The sequence below is a fragment of the Equus przewalskii genome, chromosome 6 (assembly GCF_037783145.1).
Source record: "Equus przewalskii isolate Varuska chromosome 6, EquPr2, whole genome shotgun sequence".
Lineage (NCBI taxonomy): Eukaryota > Metazoa > Chordata > Mammalia > Perissodactyla > Equidae > Equus > Equus przewalskii.
In genome coordinates, this window is record NC_091836.1 from 39,172,292 (window position 1) to 39,191,530 (window position 19,239).

The 19,239-nt window shown below is 42.9% G+C and overlaps 1 protein-coding gene across 8 annotated transcripts in view; it reads left to right on the forward strand.

The window, feature by feature from the left end:
- Nucleotides 1–2,436: 2,436 nt before the first annotated feature.
- The window catches only part of APLP2 (amyloid beta precursor like protein 2), a 74,279-nt gene continuing 57,476 nt past the window's right edge, over nucleotides 2,437–19,239 (forward strand). Inside the window, exon 1 of one of the 8 annotated variants that reach the window (XM_070623447.1) lies at nucleotides 2,437–2,768. In XM_070623447.1, the coding sequence (XP_070479548.1) occupies nucleotides 2,664–2,768 (105 nt within the window). In that variant the 5' untranslated portion in view covers nucleotides 2,437–2,663. The remainder of the gene's footprint in view (nucleotides 2,769–19,239) is intronic. The other 7 variants (XM_070623445.1, XM_070623448.1, XM_070623446.1 and 4 more) reach the window with 7 other exon arrangements.

The following is a 19,239-nucleotide window of genomic DNA, read 5'->3' on the forward strand; positions in this document are numbered from 1 at the left end:
TGCAAATAAACTTCCTTCAAGACCTAACTAATTTTAGAGTGAAACCCCCTAAATCATTTTTTTACATTTCCTAGTTCCATCCCACAATACTAAAGCTCAGTCTTGAATACACAGTCTCCAAGGCATGAATATCGACGTCACGGTTCTAAACTCAGGTAATTTCACTCGCTTTCCTCTCCCCATTTAGATTCACGGCAATTTAGAGATCCCACAGTTCAAGTTTCTGACGCTGTGTTACAGGACTCACCTAAGGCTCGGCACCAGCGCTGGGACTAACCCGTCGGGGACACTGTTTCCATACATACTTTCATAGGAACTTGCACTTGGTAACATGGTGCTTTACCCTCATTTCACCCTTTATGGTTAAGTCCTTTCATGTTTTTCACTATTGTACATTCATTTTTCATTGAATCACACAAATTGGTGAGTTGAGACACGGTGTGTTTTTTTTTCAGGGAAAGATTCACCCTGAGCTAACATCTGTTGCCAGTCTTCCTCTTTTTTTTTTCTCCCCAAAGCCCCAATGCATAGTTATATATCATAGTTATAAGTCCTTCTAGTTCTTCTATGTGAGCCACTGCCACAGCATGGCAACTGACAGATGGGTGGTGTGGTTCCACAACCAGAGTGAACCTGGCTGGCTGAAGGGCTGAGAGTGCCGAACTTTAACTACTAGGCCCTCAGGGCTGGCTGGAGACGAGTTTTTAGTATTCACACTTGACAGAAAAGGAAAGAGAGTCCAAACGATGAAGAGAATGCCCATAGTCAGGTGGCATGCTAGTCGGCTCGGCTGCCAGGACGACTGACCACAGACTTGGGGGCTTAAACAACACGAGTTTATTTCTCACAGTTCTGGAGCCTGGGGAGTCCAAGATCCTGGCACTAGATTTGGTTCCCCGATGAGGGCCCTCTTCCCCACCTCCTTCTCACTGTGTCCTCACCTGGGGGTGACAGGAGAGGAGGTAAGCTCTGTGGTCTCTTCTCAAAGGACACTAATCCCGTCCTGAGGGCCCCACCCTCATGACCTCATCAAATCCTAATTACCTCCCAAAGGCCCCACGTCCAAGTACTATCACAGTGGGGATTAGGGCTTCAACATGTGTGAGCTTTCGGGAGGACACAATTCAGTCCATGGCGACAGTTCTCGAACTAACTGGTTTCACTGACACTGCACAAACACGCGTCGAGGTCTCCACTGAGAGAGGCCCTGCAGTATGACATGCTGCACACTGTCTTGTCGGTGGCATCAGAGAGGTCTACACAGAATCAGGGGCCAAGTGCTACAATGGGAAACGGAGTCTGGGGATCAGAAGCCGATGATGCTATGTCCAAGTGAGCAGAGACGGCACGACAATGTCTCAACAGGTGGCAAGCGGGGAGCGGGCACTGCAGGCCGAGGGAGGGCTCTGGAGTGGAAAGGTGCGGGCTGTTTTTGGGGAATGGGGCAGAGCCTGCCAAACCACCCGGAACTGGGCACGTCACCCAGTAAGGCTGGAAGTCCAGCGTTCTGCTCATCGCTCCACTGTTCAGCCTGCGGACACTCGTCCCTTCCTTCTTACTGTCTGTTTCCTGGGGTAGAGACCCTGTTTTCTATTTATTTGGCTGAACCTAGAGGGAATAGCAAGGACTCTGCGGAGGGTGGTCTACAAATCACAAGGCCGTTGAAAGGAAACAAAGCCGGCGCGGCCCGGCCGTGGCAGCTGGCGACGGGGCCGCAGCGGGTCTTCCCAGTCGGAGTGGAATGCAGCGGAGCGAGAAGGCGGGGAGAACCGGTGTTTTGCTAGCGCGCTTACTGCATCAGAAAGAAAAACGATCGTTTCCTAACACACACGAGCGAGGGGAGCCGGGCTCTAAGGTCAGCGCGGCCCTTGCACCACGGGTCTCCAGCGCTGGCAGCGATCCCGGCTCGAGCGCCGCCGGGGAGGAAGGGCGAAGAGGAGGCCTGGGAACCGAGGTCGCAGCGCGGGGCGGCGCCGGGAAGGGGTGCGCCCGCGCGGAGTGGGGAGCGGGCTGCGGCCCCCCGCCCGCCCTCGCCTCGGGGGAGGGCCTTCGGCAGACCTGCCTGGACTCGGAACAATTCATCCTGTTTTGTTTGTTTCAAAATTGTTTTTAATAAAACCATTTTCAGAACCAAATAGGGGCGGTACCCAAAGGAATCTGAAAAATACCCCGCAGGGGCGGGGGAGCGGGGCGAGCCGGTATCTGGAGGCAGCAGGCCGACCGACGGGCGCAGCGCCGGCAGATAAGCGCACTCGGGGCGGGAGGCCGCAGCGAGCCCCGCCGGCCCAGGCGCGGCCCCCGACCCTCCGCGCACGCCCCGAGTCCCGCGGCCGCTGGCTCCCGGGCAGGGGCGGGGGCGGGGCCGTCCGCGGCCGGGGGCGGGGCCTGGCGGGGCGTGCGGCTAGGGCGGGCGGAGGTGCGACCTCTGCCATCCCCTGATTGGGTCTGGGCTGAACAAGGGGCGGTGTCTTGGGTCGGCCCTGCGGGCCGGCATTGGGCGGCGGAGAAGTAGGGCGTGGTTTTATGAAGTCAGTTCCGGTTGGTGTAAAACCCCCCGGGGCGGCGGCGAACGGGCTTCAGATGCTTCTGGGTCGCGGTGGGGAAAGCTAGTCAGTTGGAGTGTGAGAGCTTGGGAGCTGAGCGCTAGAGCGACCCGACGAGGGATGGCGGCCCCCGGGACCGCGGCCGCCGCGGCCACGGGCAGACTCCTGGTCCTGCTGCTGCTCGGGCTCACAGCGCCCGCTGCGGCGCTGGCCGGCTACATCGAGGTGGGGACCGGGCGAGCGCCCGAGCGCAGTCTCCACCGCCCGCCGAGGGCGCGCGGCCTGCGAGCGGGCGGGCGGCGGGGTCCTGGACTGGCCGCTGGGGGCCGGCGCGGGGGGCGGTGGGGGTGGTCTGCGCTGCGGCGGGTCTGGCGCGCCCTCCCCCGCCCGCCCGCCCCTGCTATGCGCAGTGCTTAGCGCTGGAGGTCGGGCTGCCTCCGCCGCCGCAGAGGCCAAATGAAAGGCATCGGGGCTGCGGGGCGCGGGGGCGGCGGGCCGCCCCAGCCACCGTCCCAGCCACGGCACCGCCACATCCTTTGGGGGCCACGCGCGGCCCAGACGCCCACCCCGCCCTGCCCCCGGACAATGCGAGCCTCTGCCGTGCGCCCTGCGGCCTCGCCGGCGGTCGAGCTCCCTCCGGGGCGGCCCCGCGCAGACCCCAGGCCCCGGGCCAAAGCGGGCAGCGCGCTTCCCGCGTAGGGTGGTGGGGCTTCCCGCCGGGAAGCAGCAGATGCGGTCTTTGTTGGCAGCGTAGGCTTGGCTGTGGGGATGCGGGTTTCCCGGTTTGGCCCTTGGAAAGTGCGGCGGTGCTGCCCGGGCGAGCGCGTCTTTGGCTGCGGGGTGAGAATGCTCTTGCACCAAGCAGCGGGTGTGCCTTCTGCTTCCTCTGTGCCTCCCTCTCGAATAGATCCACCGCTCTGGCATCGGGCCCTTGAGAGGAATTGTTAAATATAGCTGTTTGCCTAAGTCTCATAAACAAGGGGGACCCTTCTCTGGTGGTGTGAGGTTCAGTGAGTAGAGAAGGTACCCGTGAATACGTTGTAAAAACTTTAGTTTAATCGTGCTGTTTTGGTGTCAGAATTTAGTAGTCCTGCATCTTGATAACTCCGTAAACATCTTTGTGCTGCGAGGCGGTTAAGTGGCCCGGATTTGTGGGTGATTCCAGGGTTGCTGGGTCAGGGTGGGTGCTGCGGCGCGGTGTGGACGCTGCAGCTTCGTGGAAACGGTTCTGTTCCTGAGGGAGACCTGGGACTTTATTTTTACTTGCCTTCTCGAAATAGTGCTGGAACTGTCGGACTGGAATGCGTGTTTCTGGTGTAGTTTATTTCTTTTCCCTCTTCACTGTTTTTAAAATTACAATGAATTTCTGCGTATTTAGCTAATTTCAGAGAGAAGTGAGACTGGGTTTGATTACATAGGCATTGAGCAAGAAGTTTCTAATAAAAACCTCGAGTTAGAATGTTCCTCTACAAGAATGATTAAACATTTCCACGGGCAAAACACATCTAATCAGGAACAAACCTTCTCCGATGGAACTGCTTAAAACATTTTTATTCATCCTGATTAAAGCTTTATGATTTCTTAGGGGAAAAAAGGAAGTTTTAAATAGAAATAGTTAACGTTTATATACACATGCTTTAGAGTATGGTTATTTTACTTTGCACACAATGGCTAGATTTGTGTCTGTGCTTCCCCATATGATGTCTCATGAAAGCAGACTAGATCAGTGGGATGGGAGGGGGAGGGAAAAAAGGATTTTGTATGGAATATAGAATTTACCTCTTAGGTCAGGCTGTCAAAAACCGTTGTTCACACTCTTTTACCTTGCTTCCCAGGGGTATGAGTAATTTCAGGCACTGGTGAATTCGCAATAAAGGATTCATCAATTTTAATGAACTTCTTCCTTTCAGGGTTAAGAAAAATAACACGTGTGCCTGCAGAGAAAAAAACTAACAATATCAGAATTAGTTGTTGTGGATTAAATTTGTTGCACACAGCATTGTTCAACTCAAAATTCTGGCTAGACAGAAAGTAGGAATTAGACATTTTCCTAAAATGTTTTTTAAATGCTGTTTTATGGTAACATCTGTTCTTTAGAACTATATTTTTGCCCACACTTACTAAATTATCTTTCAAGTAGGTTTTCTTTTTGTCAAGCAGACAGAAATTTATTCATACGTATATAATTTGGTGGTGTTTATTTGCTTTCAGGCAAAGGACTGCCTAAGCCTTAATTTAGATGAGAACGCCCTAAATCAGGATTGTCTTTGGGAAGGTCCTTACTGAGATTAGCCCATGGGATTCTAGCCAAATCCCTGATCAGGTTGCTTGGCACAGAATTATTGATTGGCGAATCTTTAGTGTTGCTTGGTGTTGACTGAATTAATCTCTTACACCTGTTTAAAAAGAAAAAATATACCACCTCTGTACTTAGGGTCACTTCCTCTTTTAAATCCAAGAGGAGTTCTGTTGTGTGGATGCTCCCGTTTAGGATTATCAGACAGTATTTGTGCAGAAGCTCTGCACTCTGTACAGTGGATGTCCAGGCTTCTGAGAGGCAGAACTTAATTCTGCCACATTTAAAAAGTGAGTTGGCCATTCAGTAGCTAGTTTTGAAGAAACTCACAGTGTGACAACTGAGGCTTTGTGTTGGTATTTCTGAGTGGCATGGTGTAGCGAATGTGTGCTTATGACTTGGAGAGATGCCAGCGCTTCTGATGGGAACATCAGTCGTTATTTTATCATAACTGTTAAAAACCTTTTGATAAATATGACAAACTAAGTTTTATCAATCAAGTCCTCCTTTCAGAGGAAATTTGTTTTCGTTGTGTAAAGCTGGACTGTCCAATAGTGTAGCCACATGTGGCTGCTGAGCTTGCGTTATGGCTAGTGTGATTGAGGAATAAATTTTCCACTTTATTTAATTTTAATTAACTTTACCTTTATGTTTAAAAACTAATATTCTATTCAGTGATTGGCAAACAACTGTGTTTGAAACAACTTGGTCATGTGAATCTACTTTTTTAACTGTGCGTTTTATAAAATCTAAGTACAGATCAAGAATTTCCTCTGAAAATTAAGCCTCTGAATTGAGATTACTGGAAGTGTAAAATGCACACCAGATTTTGAAGACGTAGTATGAAAAAGTTGTAAAACATCTCAATTTTTATATTGATTACACTGAAATAATATTTTACATATTGGCTAAGTAAAATATAAAAATTATTTTCACCTGTTTCTTTTAATTTTAATGTGGCTACTAGAAAATACTACATACATGGCTCATATATTTTTCCTGGATAGTACTAATTTCTTGCTTGAAGTTGGTCCAGCATGATTTTAAATGTTTTCAGGATGATTTTTGAATATTTTTTGTGTTACTGTTTTCAATTAAAAATTTTATATAGAAGTAATTTCAAGCTTACAAAAAATTGCAAAAATTGTACCAACAACTCTCATACCCTTTACCTAGATTTACCAATTGTTATCATTTCTGCTAGTCAGCATTTTCTTTCTCATTCATTCTATTATTGTGTATTTTTTGCTGAGCTTTGAGAGTAAGTTGCTATGCATCGTGCCCCTTTACCCCTGGAAAGTTCAATCTGTATTTCCTAAGAACCAAGGACATTGTCTTACATAACTTTAGCACAGTTATCAACAAGGAAATTTAACATCCATAGAATACTTTTTTTTTTTTTTAAAGATTGGCACCTGGGCTAACAACTGTTGCCAATCTTTTTTTTTTTCCTGCTTTATCTCCCCCAACCGCCCCCGTACACAGTTGTATATCTTAGTTGCAGATCCTTCTAGTTGTGGGATGTGGGACGCCGCCTCAACGTGGCCTGACGAGCAGTGCCATGTCCGCGCCCAGGATCCGAACCCTGGGCCGCCGCAGCGGAGCGCACGAACTTAACCAGTGGGCCACGGAGCCGGCCCCCTAGAATACTTTGATCAGATATGCTCTTTGTATTCCAGTTTGTCAGTTGACCCAATAATGTCCTTTATAGCATTTGAAAACATGGTTGTTTTTTTTACTTTTTAAAATTTAATTGTTTATTTTAAAGATTGGCACCTGAGCTAACAACTGTTGACAATCTTCTTTTTAAAAAATTTTTTTTCTGCTTTTTCTCCCCAAATCCCCCCAGTACATAGTTGTATATTTCAGTTGTAGGTCCCTCTAGTTGTGGTCTGTGGGATGCTGCCTCAGCGTGGCCTGATGAGCCCAGGATCCGAACCAGTGAAACCTTGGGCCGCTGAAGCAGAGTGTGCAAACTTAACCTCTTGGCCTGGGCCACCGGGCCGGCCCCAAACATGGTTGTTTTTAAAGCTAAAGAGCTTTACTATTCTGGCAGTAATATGTGAATATTTTCCAAGTATAAAACCCAGATTTTTAACTTACCTGATATTGTTTGGACTTTGGAAAATCAAAACTTAGAAACATTTCATGATCTTTTTTTTTTTTTTTGATTTTATTTTTTCCTTTTTCTCCCAAAAGCCCCCCGGTACATAGTTGTATATTCTTCGTTGTGGGTCTTTCTAGTTGTGGCATGTGGGACGCTGCCTCAGCGTGGTTTGATGAGCAGTGCCATGTCCGTGCCCAGGATTCGAACCAACGAAACACTGGGCCGCCTGCAGCGGAGGGCGCGAACTTAACCACTCAGCCACGGGGCCAGCCCCCATTTCACGATCTTTTAATTATAGTATTCACTCTTACTGAATTCTCAGGCTTTTGCATTTTCTTTTTATTTTTTTCCTCTTTCTCTTTTTTTGGGAAGATTAGCTCTGAGCTAACATTGCTGCTAATCCTCTTTTTTTTTTTTTTTTTTTTTTGCTGAGGAAGATTGGCCCTGAGCTAACATCCATGCCCATCTTCCTCTATTTTATATGTGGGACGCCTTCTGCAGCATGGCTTGATAAGCATTATGTAGGTCTACACCCAGTATCCGAACCTGCAAACCCCGGGTTGCTGAAGTGGAGTGCATGAACTTAACTGCTGTGTCACAGGGCTCACCCCTGCATTTTCTTTTTAAAATAACATCAGAATTACATAGCTAGTGCCTATTCATTGTAAAAATAAAGTACGTATAGACAGTAAGAAATGAAAAATAATCTGAAATCATTTTATCCAGGGAAACCTCCCTTGTAAACATTTTGGTGGTGTTTATTTTTCTAGATCTAAGCTAACAGGTGCATACATTTTATAAAAGTGGCATATGTTGCATATTGAAGCTTGCACCTAACAATTATTATTTTGAATTGTCCTAAAATGAATTACTGAAAGAAAGTAAAGTTTTCTTTTTGTGATAAAAAGTAGGGATAAATCTTAGTACCGTGATTGTAGTTTCTATGGAGGAGGCTATTTGAGAGAGAATTCGAAATTGCCATAATCCAATTTTCATGACTTGTTTTTTAGTAAGACAAACTAGATTACCTGGACACTTAATCAAATTTAGTATAGTGTACCTTGATTTATGGCCTAAGATGGAAAGTGAGCCTTGTAGGCGCATTCACAGAGAAATGAGGTCCAGTCCTTTGTATCAAGTAGAACTAGTAGTTACTTTTGCTAAGAGAATTTTTTTACATGAGCATCATGAAGACCATCTTAATGAAATCTTTTAAAACATAACTGTAATCTATTTTTAAAATATGACTTTTCATCTGTTACTCATCCTACTAGCGTTTATTGAACCACTGTTATGAGGTTCTCTGTTAGACGCTAAGCAGTGAAGTCGTAAAAGCAAATATGGATGGTGCTTTTTACTCCACAAATGCACTTGCATGTGACTTCTAGGCCCCACCCCGAGAGTCTCATCGAGTACACCTGGGATTCTCATTTCAAATGCTCCCCAGGTGGTTCTTATGTGCAGGTAGAGAAAAACAAAGCAAAACTCCAGGAAACGAAAAACCCAGCAGAACTTGATTGTTACGTGCGTGATCTTGTATCAGTCCCCAACAGTCCAGAGAAGTAGGTATTCTTATCCGCCCCTAAAAAGGGCGTGGCTGGAGGCCGAGGGTGCAGGCCGGGCGGCAGAGCCAGGGTGGAGAGGCAGTGTCTGCTCCAAGTCCAGCAGTTGGTGCCTGTCCTCTGTATCAGGATGCTTCATCGTTGTTTCTCTTCTGTTTGCAGATTTCATTTGTCTGCGTATCTTCCCTGCTCCCAAGACCCGAAATGAATATTTTCTTTAAAAGAAACTAATTTCATAGAAGTTGCAATATATCATGAACCAATATATGCCAAACTGTTAACAGTGGTTATCTTTAAAGAATGTGATTACAGGGCACTTTGCCTGTTTACATTTTCCATGGATTTTAAAAAACTTCGAATGCGTTTTTATATACTATGCAAATTCTCTTTTTTAATAGTAGGCTTGTTTCGTCTTTGTGTTCTGACAAAAAAACTCAAGTAGAGAATATATGACGCCATGTGGGGAGTCTTACCAAAACCAAGATGTGGGATTATTTGGAAAGGAAAGGCTCCCGGGGCCAGATTTCCAGTTCCTGTCCTAGTTGATAGACAAGCATTCGGAAGAGGTTGGTTTAGTAACCAGTATGTCTGGGATAAGGTTGTGGTCCAGGTACAAGTTAATCAGCATTTGGAGAGGGGCGCCTGTGGGGTTGGCTCAATGAGCAGCTCACCACAAGCTTTCTACTCTGCCTTCCTCAGCCTGACACGTCTTGTGGTCGCAGAATGACTCTGGTGGTTGCAGAGGACGTGCTCAGATATGATAATGTCTAGGGGACAAAGAGACTCCCTTCTTGTATATCTCCTTTTAAGAGTGAAGAAACCTTTCTCAAAACCCACCAGCAAAGACCCCTCAAGTCATATTCTATGGACAGGATTATATCAGCTGCTTCTAGCTACACCGCGCACTAGCAGGGTAATGGTACTGCCGTCACAGGCTTAGACTTCATGGTGGGTTCTGTTGGAAAAGAGGGCTGTGGAGGTTGGGTAGATAACTTCATGTCTGCTGCAAGAGTAGTGTTCTCCGTTTCGGACTCTCTAATAGCTTGGCTGACTGGAAAGAAAAATAATGAAGTCATTCTTTCTTAAATTATCTGGGAGTTCCAGGTATGCTGGTGAGCTTGGGACATGGAGGAGCCTCTCACACGGTGTGTTTGTTTACCATCCCCGCACTTCATTCTGAGGGATGTTGCCATCCAGAGCAGAATGGCTGCATTCTGTGGAAAATTTGACGCGAAACATGGATGAACTAGATAGAAAGGAGACATTCAGCTTAGAGAAGAAGAAAGCATGGGCTTTAGTGGTGGTGGTGAAGAGCATACCTATTTTCAAATATTTTATACTCTGTTTCTGGAAGACCGAGTAGATGGCTTGCCTAGGCTGAAGCAAAATTTTTACCTGGAGAAATGAGCTGGTAAGAGTGTAGAACTTTATTTTATTCCCTTTAATTATGCCTATTTCCAGCGTAGTATAGTAAGAACATGAAAGATACTCATGTATCCACCACCCAGTTTTGTTAAATTTTAACACCTCTTGTATTTACTTTAGCTTTTTTCAAAGAACTAAAAGGAGATACGGAAATAAAAACATTATAGTAGAAAGGCCTCATTTGGACTTCCCCCATCCCGATAACCTTCCTTTCCAGGAGTAGCTCCTCTCTTGAGTTGTCGTTTAGCATTCCCATTCACTTTTTCATGCTGAGAGAGACCCCTTTCATCTCTGAATTCCAAAGAAGCTTCCTTAGGCTCTTAAGGTTGGAACAATCTTTGTTTCAGAGTGTTAATTGTTTGAGCTTATTCTGATGATTTTAGAAGGTAAGAATGTTAAGATATTTGAAGATGCCAAGCATGCAAGGCACCCTTGTGGCCCTCCCTACCCAGCATAGAAAGTCCTTGAGTATTTTTGAGCCCGACAGCACCCCCCCACCAAGATTGGCCCTGAGCTAACATCTGTTGCCAGCCCTTTTTTTTTGCTTGAGGAAGATTGGCCCTGAGCTAACATCTGTGCTAATTCTTCTCCATTTTATATGTGGAATGCCACCACAGCATGGTTTGATGAGCAGGTCTCTGCCTGCGATCCGGACCCGCAAACCCCGGGCTGCTGAAGCAGAGTGCGTGAACTTAACCACTATGTCACTGGGCCAGCCTAAGCTTTTTAAAATTTAAAAGGACACAAAAGAAAATAAAAGAAATTTATAGCTCAGTGTGTTTTCATAAAGCAGATACTTGTGTGACCACCACCAAGATCAAGAAATAGAGCATTCCCATCCCCACTGCTCCTTGGTAACTGTTACTCGGACTTTTATGGTAATTACTTCTTGGCTTTCTTCATGGTTTTACTGCCCAGACATTCGTTCCTGAACATGCTGGTTTAGTTTTTCCTGTTTTCTAGCTTTATATAAATGAACCTTCAGGATGTATTCTTAAGTGTCTGACCTCTCTCACTAAGCTTGTTTCTGAGAGTCGTTTGTGTTTTGAGCGTGGCTGTGGTTCGTTTCTTCCCATTGCTGTATAGTGTTCCATTGTATGAAGAAACCAGTGTGTCCTGCTTTCAGTGGACCCTTGGGATGTTTCCACTTTGAGGTTTTTGAAATTATGCTGTCTTCTCTGGCTTGCCTTTTCACTTTCTTAATGATGTCTTGAAGAAGTTCTTAATTTTAATGTCCAATTATCAGTTTTTTGTTTTTAATTATGGTGGGTGCTTTTTGTGTCCCATTTGAGAAGTTTTTTCCTACCCTGAGGACATACAGTTACTCTCCGGTCCGGTCTGGCCTGTTAGGACCCTGTTGTTTTGACTCACATTTGGAACTACAGTTTACTTGGAAGTGATTTTTGTGTAGCTATGAAGTATCTGTCTTTTCTTTTACCTTTTCCATATGGATATCTAGCCGATACCATATGGCTGTCCCGCTTGCACGAGTTATTGTCGAGGTCGTTCTTTCCCTTCTGTTCTCCCGTGGCGAGAACTCTCTCCACGTGGACGAGTCTGTTTCTGGGCGTTCCTAATCCGTGGACCTCTCGTCTCGCCTTGTACCAGGTCTGCACCATCTTGACGACTGTACTTTATCGGAAGGTTTCCTATGTACTAGAGCAAGCCCTTCTGCCTTGGTTGTCTGCAAGAGTGCCTTGACTATACCTTAACCCTTTCCTTTCCATGTGCATTGGCCACATTTAAACTAAAATAACTACTTCACATTTTGATGGGATTGCATTGAGCTTGTAATTCGAAGGGGAAAAATCGATATTTTTCTAATACTGAGTCTTCCACTTCAGAAACACGGCATATACTTTAATTTAGGTCCTCTCTGATTTCCCTCAGTGTTGTACAGCTTTTTCATAGTGATCTTATGCATCTTATTTTAGATTTGTTTATAGATATCTGACTTTTAAAAACACTATTGTAAATGGCATCTTTAAAAGTTTTTTGGTTGTCATTTTGCTGTGATTGTCAAAATGCAGTTGGTAATTTCAAATTGACCTTGTATCCAACAGTTTTGCTAAGCTTGTGTACTAATTCTAATAATTTATATATAATTTTGAAAAGTTTTGAGTATATTCTGTGAATTGTGACAGTTTTCTTTCTTTCCTTCCAATCCTTGTAGCTTTTATTTCTTTTTCTTGCGTTACTGCACTGGCTTGGACTTCAATAGAACGTCCAAGAGAGATGCTAATAATCGGTATCTTTGACTCCTGATCTCAGAGGGAAACCATATTTTACCATTCATGATACTCGTGGTTTTTTTTGTAGATAGCATACCCTTTGTCAGATTAAGGATGAACGCTTTTCATCTAAGTTCACCAAAGATTCTTGTCATGAATGAATTGAACTTTTTTCCAAGCATTTTTTTCCAACTATTAAAATCATATGGTTTTTCTCTTTAATTTTGATAGTGTGAAATACATTGATTCTTTTAATGTGTAAGCAAGCAGCTTTATATTCCTGAAGTAAACCAAACTAGTTTATTATTTTCTGGATTTGGTTTGCTAACATTTTGTTTAGGGTTTTTGCTTCTATGCCCCCAAGTGGGTTTGACCTGTAATTTTTCTCTTTTATAAATACTTATCAGATTTTGGTTTCAAAGTTGCTGGCCTCTTAAAAGGAGTTAGGATGAGGGGACATTGCCTCTTTTTCTATTCTCTGGAATATTTTATTTAAGATTGGCATTATCTTTTTCCTTAAATGGTTGTGAAAAATTTGCTAGTAAAGCCATCTGGGATTTTCTTTGTGATAAGGTTTCTAATCGTAGATTGAATTTACTGATGGTAGGATTATTCATATCTTCTTGTGTGAGTTTGAGTAAGTTTCTCTAGTAATTTATTTCATCTTTTTAAATTATTATTTTGATTGAAGTTGATAATTTCTTATGGTCTTTGTAATGTTGGTAGAATCTCTAGTGATGTTCCCCATTTTTTCATTTTTGACTTTGGTTATTTTTATTTATTTATTTTAATAAGCCAAGTGTTACTAGTCTTTTTAAATCATCAACTTTGGGGTTTGTTGATTCTCTCTATTGTATGTTTATTTTCTGTTTTATTGCTTTCTGCTCATTATTTCTTTTTACTAGTTTAGTTTGCTCTGTTTCTAACCATTTGAGATGACTGCTTAATTCAATTTTTTTCAGCCTTTCTTCTTTTATAATGTTTTTTTTTAAGCTATAAATTTTCCTCTGAACAGGACTTTAGGTGCAGTTTACAAGTTTTTTTTTTAGCTTTCTATTAACTTATGTTTTAAAATCGAGCTATAATTGACAGCTAACACTGTGTGAGTTTAAGGTGTGCAGTGTGATTTGATATGTTTCTATATTGCTACGTTACCACCGGAACATCTGCTAATACTTTCATCATGTCATGTCATTATAATTTCTTTTTTGTGGTGAGAATGATTAAGATCTAGTCTCTTAGCTTTGAAGTTTATAATACAGCATTGTTGACTATAATCACTCTGCTGTGCATTAGATCTCTTGTTTGCAAGCTTGTACCTTTAAACAACATACAAGTTTTGATACATAATATTTCATTATCATTCAAGTGAAAAAAGTAGATTTTTCCATTGTGATTTTATTTTTGACCCATGGGAAATTTAGAAGTACAATTATTAATTTCCAAATATGTGGAGATTATCTGATTGTCTATTTACTTGTTTCTAGGTTAACTGCATTGTGGTCAGAGAATCTGTATGATTTCAGTCTTGAAATTTGTTGAGACTTACTTTTTGACCCAGTTTATGGTAAATTTTTCATTGTGTGCATGAAGAGCTTGTATATTCTGCACGTGTTACTTCTGGTGCTTTATGTCTATTCTTTTTTTTTTTGAGCAAGATTATCCCTGAGCCAACTGCTGCCAGTCCTCCTCTTTGTGCTGAGGAAGACTGGCCCTGAGCTAACATCCATGCCCATCTTCCTCTACTTTATATATGGGACGCCTACCACAGCATGGCTTGACAAGCGGTGTCATGTACACACCTGGGATCCGAACCGGTGAACCGCAGGCCGCTGAAACAGAACGTGCGCGCTTAACCACTGCGCCATCGGGCCGGCCCCTTGATGATTTTTTTAATCCTCTTTTTTCTGTTAGTTTTTGAGAAAAGTGTGTTAAAAATCTCCCACTGTGATTTTGGGTGTTTTATTCCTCCTTGTAGTTCTGACAGTTTTTTGCTTTGCTTATTTTGAGGCTATCATAGGTGCATACAAATTTAAAATTGCTGTGTCGTCCTGAAGAACTGAACCTCTCATAGTTACAGTTTTCCTCTTTATCTCCAGTAGTGTTTTTGCCTTATCAATACTTTGTCGAATATTTCCATCTTTGTTTTAATGTGTTTATGGGTTTTTTGGTTTTGTTTTGTTAACTTAGTAGACAGTATTTGTCTTTTAACTGGAATATTTAGTCCATTTGTGTCTAATGTAATTGTCAAATTCTTGGACTTCCATCTATGTTGGCTTATGTAGTGCTTTTTGTTTGTTCTGCTGATTCTGTTTCTTTTTCTTTTTTTTTTATTGAGATATAAATGACATATAACATTCTGTTAGTTTCAAGTGTACTACATAATAATTCAACATTTGAATATATTTTGAAATGATCACAATAAGTCTAGTTGACATCCATCACTACACATAATTACAAATTTCTTTTTCTTATGGTGACAACTTTTTAAGATTTACTCTCTTAGCAACTTTCAGATATACAATTCACACTGTGTGTTACAACCCCAGGACTTGTTTATTTTATAACTGAAAGTTTGTACCTTTTGACTACCTTCACCCATTTGCCTATCCACCTCCCCCTGCCTCTGGCAACCACCAACTTGTTCTCTGTATCTGTGACTTTGGCGTTTTTGAGATTCCACATATAAATGAGATTATACAGTATTTGTCTTTTTCTGTCTGGGTTATTTTACTTAGCATAATGCCCTCAAGCTTCATCTACATTGTTGCAAATGGCAGGATTTCCTTTTTTATGGCTGAATAATATTCCAGTGTGTCTCTGTGTGTGTGTGTATGTGTATACATACACACGAGCACTGTATTTTCTTTATTCATCCATTGATGGACACTTAGCTTACTATATTTATCTTCCTTTTTTTTTTTAATCCTTTTGGAATTGCTTATTTTACTTCTCTCCCTTATTACTTTGGAACGTATTTATATAGACTTTCATTATCTCTTCACTGGTTACTTTAGATATTTCAGTATCTTCCACTTATCAGTGTTTTGTATTAATTGGTACTCTTACCGTCTTCCTGTACAATAGAAGGACCTTAGAACACTTTAACTCTGTTTAACCTCCTCTCAGCATTTTTGCCATTGTTGTTATGTATGTTAATTTCTTTTCTTTTGTTTTTTTGCTTTTTCTCCCCAAATCCCCCCAGTGCATAGCTGTATATCCCAGTTGTTGGTCCTTCCAGTTGTGGCATGTGGCATGCCGCCCCAACATGGCCCAATGAGTGGCACCACGTCCACACCCAGCATCTGAACCAGTGAAACTCTGGGCTGCTGAAGCGGAGCGCATGAACCCAACCACTTGGCCACAGGACCGGCCAAGTGTTAATTTCATTTTAAACCCTGGAAGACGTTATACAAGCCACGTTTTATACAGTCAAATTAATTTAGATTGGTGGTTACCATCTTTGGAGGCACGCTCATATCATTGGGGGAACTTTTACAAAATACAGTTGCCTGGGCTCCAGTTCAGACAGATGATATCAGGGTCTCACATGGAGGAGGTCAAGCATTAGTGTTTCTTAAAAGCTCCTCAGGTAATTAAAGTTTGCAATAAGACTGAGAGCCTCTGATTTAGATTTACATATTCTCTTTGTTATTTATTCTTCATGCCTCTTGTATCTTGGACCTTCTTTCTGGGATAATTTTTGTTTTTGTTTTTGCTTTTTCTCTCCAAATCCCCCCAGTACAGAGTTGTATATTTTTTTTTAGTTCTCGGTCCTTCTAGTTGTGGCATGTGGGACACCGCTTCAGTGTGGCCTGGTGAGCGGTGCCATGTCTGTGCCCAGGATTCAAACTGCTGAAACCCTGGGCCACCGAAGCAGAGTGCGCGAACTTAACACTCGGCCACGGGGGCTGGCCTCTGGGGTAATTATTTTTTCTTCCAAAACACACTTTAGAATTTTCTAAAGCGTAGGTTGGCTGGTGACATGTTCTTTCACCAAACATGTTTCATTTGTCTTTCTTGCAAGATAGATTCACTGGGAATAGAATTTTTTTTCGTTATTTTAAAGATTTTATTCTATTCCTGATATTTAATGTTATCAGTATCCTGGTATTGAATGTTATCAATAGCTTACTGGAATGAGCTGTCAGCATAATTGTTGCTTCTTTGAAGGTGTGTTGTGTCCCTTATCTCTGACTGCTTTTGAGCTTTTCTCTTTGAATCTGGTTTTCAGCAATGTTACTATTATATACCTCTGTGGATTTTCAAAGAATGTATTCTGCTTGTAGACCTCCTTGAATCTGGAGTTTGGTATATTTCATCAGTTTCAGAAAATTCTCAGCCATTGTCTATTTAAATATTACTTCTGTCTAATTCTCTCTTTTTCTCTGGGACTCCAGAAACAAACACGTTAGACATTGTTACTATATTTTCTATGTCTCTCCATGCCTTATTTGATAGATTTTCTTCTGACTCATGTTTCTGTTTACTGATAATTTCTTGGGCTATATCTAATCTACCATGAAGTCCATCCAGTGAGTTCTTAATTTCAGTTACTGTAGTTTTCAGTTTTATAATTTAGATTTTTTTGTTGTTGTTGCTGAGGCAGGTTAGCCCTTGAGCTAACATCTGTGCCAGTCTTCCTCCACTTTATATGTGGGTTGCTGCTACAGCATGGCTGATGAGTGGTGTAGGTCTGTGCCCAGGATCCAAACCCACAAACCCGGGCCACCAAAGTGCAGTGCCCTGAACTTAACCACTGTGCCACAGGGCTTGCCCCCAGTTTTTTTTTGTTTGTTTGTTTTTTCAAAGATTTTGTTTTTCCTTTTTCTCCCAAAGCACCCTGGTACAAAGCTGTGTATTTCTAGTTGTGGGTCCTTCTAGTTGTGGCATGTGGGACGCTGCCTCAGCATGGCTTGATGAGTGGTGTCATGTCTGCGCCCAGGATTCGAACCATTGAAACCCTGGGCTGCTGAAGTGGAGTGCGCGAACTTAACCACTTGGCCATGGGGGCCGGCTCGCTGCCCCCAGTTTTATAATTTAAAATTGGCTTTCTAAATTGTTTCTAGATCACTGCTGAAATACTAAAGTTTTGTCTTTTGTGTCTTTGAGCATGATAAGTATACTTAAAGTCTTTGATAACTCCAGTATCTGGCAGCTGTGTGGGTCTTTTTGTATTGTCCATTTCTGCTTGTTTTCATTCATGTTATTTTGTCTCCTTGTTAAGTATTTTTGATTATGTGCCAGGCATTTTATTTACATAGATGCTTATAGATTAAATTGAGGCTTAGGCTGGTGTTATGACCCAGAGAGCACTTGATTTGCTTCTCCCTGGAGCTTGAAGACACTAGCAGTCCAGGATCTCATTCTCATTTCGTGGATTGAGAGGATTGGAAGCTGAGCTGCAGCGTCTGTGAAGTCCTGTCAATTTCTGGATTACTTTCTAGGTTCAGCCTGCTGTGGGATATCACCTCCAGACCTTTAGGTTCTCCAAGTGTCTTTTCTTTCCTCTCTTCCTTCTGCCCTGGACTCCAGTCCATTTTCCTTTAGTCTTCCATGCTGTCGAAAGCACTGCTCAGCTACTCTTTAGAGTCTTGCTGCATCCCCAGAGGAGAAATAGCCTGACAAGCTGTACTCATCTCCCTGGGCCTGCATCCTCCCCTGGATACTGACCTGCTAAATCTTCGCTATCTATTTTGGTCCCTACTGCCTTTAAGCAAGTGCTTTTTAAGATATTTTATGTTGCTTTTCTAGTTGTCCTCATTAGGAGGGTTAGTGTGAATTACGTAATTGGCCATAACTGGAAGTTAATACCCTTGAAAGTAGATGTTTACTGAGAGTTTATAGTGAGAACCTGTGACGTTAAGTGGTTAGGGAAGAAGAAGACACAAACAGGAATAGAGTGGCAGATTCTGGTGGTGACTGGAGTAATAATAATAATAGCTCTATTTATGGTGCAGTTACTGTGTGTTGTGTTTTACATGTATTCATTGACACCTTAGAACAATCCTCTGAGACAGGACTGTGGTTGTCCTTATTTGACAGATGCAGGAACGAGGGTGTGTGTCGATAAAGTAACTTGACCAGGGTTACTGATCAGTAAGTGATGAACCTCTCGAGTGTGTGCTGACTGGTAGGACAGGTGGCCTGGCTCACGTCCTGGGAAAGGGATGGTTGAGGTTGGCATGGGGCACCGGAGGTCTGTGGAGGAGGCTACCAGACAGTGAACATTAGGCAGAAATTTGCAGTACATGGTTCTTGGTAATCAGAAAGTAACGGGAAAAATCTCTGTTTGGCAGTCCTGCTCCACTAGCAAACCACCATCAGGTCATGGAATTTAGATTTATAGTGACCACGCATCATGACTTGCATGTGTGTGAGCTGTCTCAGGGACCTGTTTGCGGCTTCTTAGAATCTTTCATTGAAAATGACCGTGAGATTCTACATTGACTCTTTACAAGTGATTATTACGGTGACTCTTCGTGTGTATCGTGTGTTAAAGAAGAAATATATGGTCATTGTGAAAAACTTAGAAAATATAGGTAAAGCCAAAAAAACCCCAAAAAAGAAAGAAATTAACTGTAATTTGCCATCCAGATAAATAACTTTCTGATTTTTTCAATCTTGTTTTCTGTATGTCTTTCTTTTTTTAAAGAGTGGATTCTCCCGTATCTGTTTATAACCTATTTTCCCCCCATTGGACGTATTGAATAACTTTCCAAGCCATTAAATATTTTGCGTCACCTTTAGTTGAATCTCCTTTCATGGTTTGGGGCTTTTGAACCCCCTGAATTTTTAACTGTGCAATATCCATCACTCTCCGTCGCCTTCCATGCTCGGAATTTGGAGTACTAAAGCTGATGCGCAAACATTTTGGGTTACTGCATGAGCATGCTGCCTGTCACCCACTGGTTGGATATTTGCAGCAGCATTGGAACTGTAATTTGAATGTTTGATTGCATTTTCCCCATGCATAAGAATGAGTGAAAAAATGAAAGAAGTGCTTATTTTATTGATAAGAAGCACTTGGTTTGATGGAGTTGGTGCTTACTTGGTGTATTCTCGGTCGAGAGTC